The sequence below is a fragment of the Pteropus alecto genome, unplaced genomic scaffold (assembly GCF_000325575.1).
Source record: "Pteropus alecto unplaced genomic scaffold, ASM32557v1 scaffold55, whole genome shotgun sequence".
In the NCBI taxonomy this organism is placed as follows: Eukaryota; Metazoa; Chordata; class Mammalia; order Chiroptera; family Pteropodidae; genus Pteropus; species Pteropus alecto.
Window position 1 is genome coordinate 251,447 of NW_006436813.1, and position 6,302 is coordinate 257,748.

Consider the following 6,302-nt stretch of genomic DNA (forward strand, 5'->3'; position numbering starts at 1 on the left):
AAGGGTTCTCATCATTTATTTAGAAGAAAAATGACATAAAACATTCCAAAAATGACTGACACCTTGGGGTTGAAATCAGATAAATCTGGAATTCAAATTCTCCTTTGACTTCTGTTTCTTCAATTGTATGCGAAGATAAAATAATGCTTGTGATGTGTGCAACATGGAGCCTGGTGCATAATAAGTGACCAATAAAGAGTATCTATTGTTCTTTGGAGATGTAGCAATAAAACCAAATGAGCAAAAAAGAGTAGCTTTTGTTATTAATGTGTTTACTTCAACTAAATCATTTGGTGGAAATAACTATGTGTTAAAACTCAACTGATCTACATGACCCAACACTAAAAAAAAATGTTATTAACCAGCATTGAGAGGTAGTGAACTTTTGTTCATAGACACCCTAGAGGAATTATGGATAAAACAGACTCACTAAAGATTGTAAAAAGTAAGGGAGAAGGAGCACACTGGTAAGGAAACATTTCATAACTCATGAAGAGATATGGATCATTTACAAAATTACTCAACCTCACCAGGGTTCAGAAAGACTATTCTATCAAACCTACAGACTTTTCTTTCTTTCCCTCTCTTCCTCCATCACTTTTTCTTCTTTCTTCCTTCTTTCCTTCCTTCCTTCCTTTCCTTCCTCTCCTTCCTTTCGTTCTTCCCCATCCCTTTCCCCTTCCCCATCCTCTTCCTCTCCTTTTCTTTCTTTCTTTTTCTTGGCGAGCATAGCAAGGATGACAAGGATATTATTATAAATTTGACATACTTATAAACAGCTACTGGTAGTCTGAAGGACTACATCTTTAATTTTCCTTCCTTTCCTTTCCTTTTTTTCATCCCCTCCCCTCCTTTCCTGTTTTAATGTTTCATTATGGAGATTTTCAAACACACAAAAGTACAGAATAGGATAATGAACTTCTACATACCCATCACCCAGCTACAACTTTTATTTTGTCACTGGTATTGTTTCACCTATTCCCCTATTCTACTAACAGTTTATTTTGCTGGAGCATTTTAAAGTAAATTCCCTCTTTTTAGAAGGCCACCAATCCTATTGGATTAGGGCCCCACCCTTATGACCTCATTTAACCTTAATTAGCCCTAAAGGCCCTATCCCCAAATACAGTCACATTGGAGGTTAGGGTTTCAACATATGAATTTGGGGGGACACGATTTAGTCTATAGCGGCCACCTTAGACTCAGAGATTGAAACCATAGCAAAGATGCTCCACCCTCTTTGACTGCCCACCTTATGTTTTTCAAGTCACTATATTTGGTTCTCTTTGTCACAGAAGCTTAGACTATTTAACTGACTTGTCCATGTATGTTTACAAAGCGACATGATGCAAGAAGAAAAGTATACAATGATGGCTTCTAAATGCTAAATGGTTGATTGCTACAAGGGTGGGAGAGGTAAACAAACTGAAATGCGAATATTGAGGTGAAAAGTTATCCAACAGCATTTCAAGTTTTACAGTCTCATCAAACATTCAGATGACTATGGGAAATGTAGTTTTTCCCATTTTGTAAGTAAATGCCTAAACTAGCAAGAACCTTTACAGCAGGACTCTTAATTATAACAAAACATCACACAAATTCTAGCCCTCCAGACATACCCGTTTTTTTTCTTTTCTTCCCTCTCTCCCTCCTGTGGTGGGGATGCTGTGTACCAGGGCAGACCAGGGAGTAAGGCACAACAACTACAGTCCCAGTGCTGCTGGAACATCTTTCTAGGGTTTTATTCTCAGTTCTCTCTGTAATCCAAGGCAAGAACAAGGGTTTCCTTGTGAGAGGGTGGAATTTCCACAGTGACCTTGGAAGGTGTTCTCACCCCTCCTACTGGTAAAATGGGAGCAGGGGCCCCCATCGGTTCAAGACGGGGACCTTGGCCATATGGTGATGCGGACAGACGCAGCCGGGCAGTAGAAAGTAGCCTTTGCCCGCCTCCGCAGCAGGTTGGCGCAACGGCTCCAAGAGGCACGGAAAGTCGGCACTCTGGTGGACCCCGTTCAGATCGCCCTGGGGCAGGTACTGGTCATGAGAAACTGGGTACACGGAAGGGCAGATGCTGGTGAGCCTGCCTTCCTCCTCCCCTGTGGTCACACGCTCCGGTGGTGGGAAGAAGCCCGGGTGTCCCAGGTCTTTGGTGGTCATGTAGGGTCTTTTAAAGGCAGGGTATCCATCCTCTAGTTTGGGGTTGGGGCCGCGGATGGGCCTATAAAACTCTTTTTCCCGGAGTTGGGTGTCCAGCTTCTCTTTCTGTGGGAACAAATCACACACGAATGGAGGGCTGAGCAAGGTGGAAGGCAATGTAGCTTCCTTGGAAGTATCCAAGATAGAGCACACTTTTCTTTACTAAAAAATATTTTCTTTAACTGTGTATAGTGCCAGGTGGGTACTAGACTAATCAAGGAGATCACTTCATAAATTATATAAATGTCTAACTACTATACTTTACACTCGAAACTAATATAAAATAATATTAAATGTCAACTGTAATTGAAAAAATTTTTAAGTGTAAATTTTTTCAAATTAGTTTCTGAATGGTAATATATACAACAAAGAAAAATACTGAAACAATACAAAAGGGTTAATAGTGAGAAGTCTCTTTCCCACCACCCTCCTGCCTTGGTTCCCATCTCCAGAGACAATCACTGTCATCAGTGTTTTTTTTGTATCTTTCTAGAAATATTTTCTGTACATATAAACATATACGTACATATCCATGCCCCTGGTTTGTACATAAATGATGCATATAAAGCAAAAGGTCCACTCTGCACTTTGCTTCCACTTAATAATTTATCTCAGAAATTGCGCCACCTTTGTATAGATCTTATTATTATTTTTAGTAGAGATGCCTCAAGATAGGAAAGGATTTCTTAAACAAGACTTAAAAAGAGAAATGATAAAGGGAAAGACTGACACAGCTGGCTATAATAAAATAATAATTTCCATTCACTGAAAGACAGAGTGAAAAGACAAACCACCAACTGGAAGAGAATTTTGCTCTATACCTAATGGACAAATGAAAGATGTCCAGAATTTAAAGGACTCTTACAAATTAATAAGAAAAAGACAAGCAATTCCATAGAAAAATGGGCAAAAGATATGAAAAGACATTTCGCAGAATGAATATACTCATAAACAAGTGAAAAGATGCCGAGCCTCATTAATAATCAGTGAAATGAGAATGATGACAGGAAAATGTTATTTCAAACCCACCAAATTGACAAAATTTTAAAACTCTGATAATACCAAGCAATGGCAAGATCAGAGAGCTACAGGAGTGACTACTTCTGCTGATGAGAAAGTAAATCGATACAATCGCTTTAGAAAACGGTGATGTCCCTTCCCTATGACACACAGCTCCACAGCTGGGGTGGGTGAACTTGTGCATGTGAGGCTGTGCCCCATCTTCACTGTAGCATTCGGGGGTGAGAGGGTAACAAAAAAGTAACTAACTCAATTGTTGGCCAATAAGAGAAGGGACAAATATATGGTGGCATATTCATGCGGTGTAATACTATACAGCAGAAAATGAAGAATATGCCATATGTTTGGCAAAAAATAAAAGTAACTGAGGATTACAAATAATATGTTCCAATATATAATAAAGTGTATAAAAGGCAAACCTAAACAATTTGTTTAGAGGTAATACATACCTACAGTGTAAAACTACTTCTTAAAAAAACACACACACAGGGAATGATTAACCCCAAACTCAAAACAGTGGCTACTCTGGAGGTGAGGGGAGGGGTATGAGCAGGAAGGAGCTCATGGGGGCCCTAAGGTACTGTTAATGCTACCTGATAATGGGTACGTTGGTGTTTGGCTTAATGTCATTTAAACCATAAGCGTAAATTATTTACACTCTTCTGTGCATGACTTATATTCAGTGTACATTTTAGAACACACACACACACACACACATACACACACACGACCTCTTAGATCTCCTGGCATTGGGTATTGTTCTAAATAAGAGCCTCTAATGTCCACGCTCATTATAAACATGAAATAAAGACGATTTCAGTGGACAGCTGAATGGAAGACAAGACAGTGACTTCTTACCTCATGTGGTGTGACCCTGGAGTATTTGTGCTTCCCGTAGGGTTTATAGTTGACCATGTAGGAGCTTTGGTACATGTCTAAATCCACAGGGGCCTAAAGGGCAAGAGTGAATATAAAGCAAAAGGTCCCATCCTGTTGTTCCTGCACTTAAAGGCATTCAGAAGCCTGGCATTCAGAGTCCTTCATGATCGGGCTTCCACTGGCCTTTCCCAGCCCCCCTTGGCTCCCCTCCATGGCCTCTGTACTCCAGCCTCTCTTCACCCGTGCCTGGCATGTGCTCTTATCCCCTGCCGGAAACACTAGTTGCACTCCTCACCAGCTGGCGAACTCCTATATATCCTTCAACACCCAGATTAAATCTCCCCCAAAACATCTCTCCCACCCTTTAATTCTCCACCTCCCAGAAATTAAATTCTTTCTCCTCTGCTTTCATATCATATTTTATAACTCTCACTACAGCAGTTATTGTGGTGTACTGTAATTGATTTAATGAAGTACAATAGATTAGAACTTAATTTTAGGCATCTCTGCAGCAGTGTCTGACACTGAGGATGCCTAATAAATACATGCTGAATAAATAAATGAACCTCCAGAAAATTGTAAACCCTTAGCTTTCTTGTGTTTAAAAAGAAAAGCATTCAAGAATAATGACCAGAGCGAGACCCAAAGAGCCTAAGACCTGGCCGTCCCCATAACACTCACCTGTCTAGGGTACACAACACCTGCCATCGTAGATGACTTAGGCACGGACAAGTTGGTTAGCCCTGCTTCTTGTCACAGGCAGAGAAAGCAGCCACTGTCCACAGAGCTGTGCCAACCAAGCACTATTTCTCCAGTCCTCTTAACCCCGCCTTGCACATTATTCAGTCATCCGGGGGTTGGTGGTGGCAGCAGGGATAAATGGGCTGGTGGACAGGGGCCCTGGGACAAAGGGGCTGGAGCAGGATCCAGAAAGACTTGCAGCTGTTGAGAATATCAGATTTGCCTCTTAAGCAGAGGTGAATCTACTATCAGGGCAAGTTGTGTGCTGGTTAATGTTTAGCAATTACCTTTAAGGGGCAAATAAACCCTGGTTTATAGTATTTGCCAGTTTTTGTGGCTTAAATACTCTCACCATGGCCCATTTTGAGCTATCAACATAATGTCACTGATGCAGAGTTTTGAAGATGTGCACAGAATGGGCTCTCAGAGCCAAGACGAGCTGACTCCGGCACACAGGTCCCACCAAACTGGGACTCTGAACTACCTGGAGGAAGCAAGGTTCAAGCCTAGGACTTAGAGGCACCCCAATTCAGGAGCACGAACCATGTTTTCTGGTGGAGATTAGGGGTATCCAGCGTGAAGACAGTTGTGAGGCTCTGCGTTCACAGTTGAACAGTAGTGTGTGTAGGTACAACCCTGCGCCTTGCCCTCCTCCAGCCCTGAAGTCCTGCAGAGAGTCCTTACTGCCCAGACACCGGGGAGCTCCCTGGGGACACACCTTATCTTGTGTTCATGGACCCCTAGGTTCTTGATTGGTAATCCATTTCATTCTCATGGAACCCTGCCCTGAGTCCCACTCCATTCAGTGGGCTGTGGCCCAGGAGGGTGGTTGCCAGACCTCAACTGACCTCTGTGTTTCGTCCTTTTTGTGCAAGATAGCACCTCTTCTGCGGCTAGGAACCAGCTGCAGTGCAAACGGCACCTACCCCTCTTCTGCCGAAGGCAAGATAATGCTCCTGTCTTTTCCACTCCAGATGCCCCTGCTTCATGGAGAGGACCGCTGCTGTGTCCTTCTGCCACACCTGCCTTTGAGATGAAGCCTGAACTGCATGATGCAGTCTGTTTTGGTCACAGCTCCTTGTGATTGTGATTGTGATGACTGACCAACCTCCCGCATGTCAGATCCCCTGTCCCTGTCTCACCCCTCTCACATGGAGCCACTGGTGTCCCAGGACACCTGAGCTGACACGAACCCTCGCAGCTTCAGAAAGTACCTGGGATGCAGGGCTTTCCAATGCTCTACAGAATCGATCTATTTCCAAGAGAAGGAGACAAGCAGAACCTATGTGAATTTTGACATCAAACTGTGTGACTGAATCCACTTTATACCAAAGTCCCTCTAGGCCTCTGTTGCCTAAAAGCCTCGCTCACCTCTCTTCCATCTGTCGAAATTCCACCATCTTTCATACTCATTAGGATGCTCCAATCCAAAAATGAAAAGTAACAACTGTTGGCAAGGAATTGGA

The 6,302-nt window shown here is 42.7% G+C and overlaps 1 protein-coding gene across 1 annotated transcript; it reads right to left on the reverse strand.

The window, feature by feature from the left end:
* Window positions 1-1,839: 1,839 nt before the first annotated feature.
* On the reverse strand, window positions 1,840-4,803 carry TEX37 (testis expressed 37). Its single transcript, XM_006914242.1, has 3 exons — window positions 4,777-4,803; window positions 4,075-4,167; window positions 1,840-2,262 (listed from the first exon to the last, which is right to left on the reverse strand). Exons 1-3 carry the CDS (start codon window positions 4,801-4,803, stop codon window positions 1,840-1,842), a joined length of 543 nt encoding a protein of 180 aa, XP_006914304.1.
* Window positions 4,804-6,302: the final 1,499 nt, after the last annotated feature.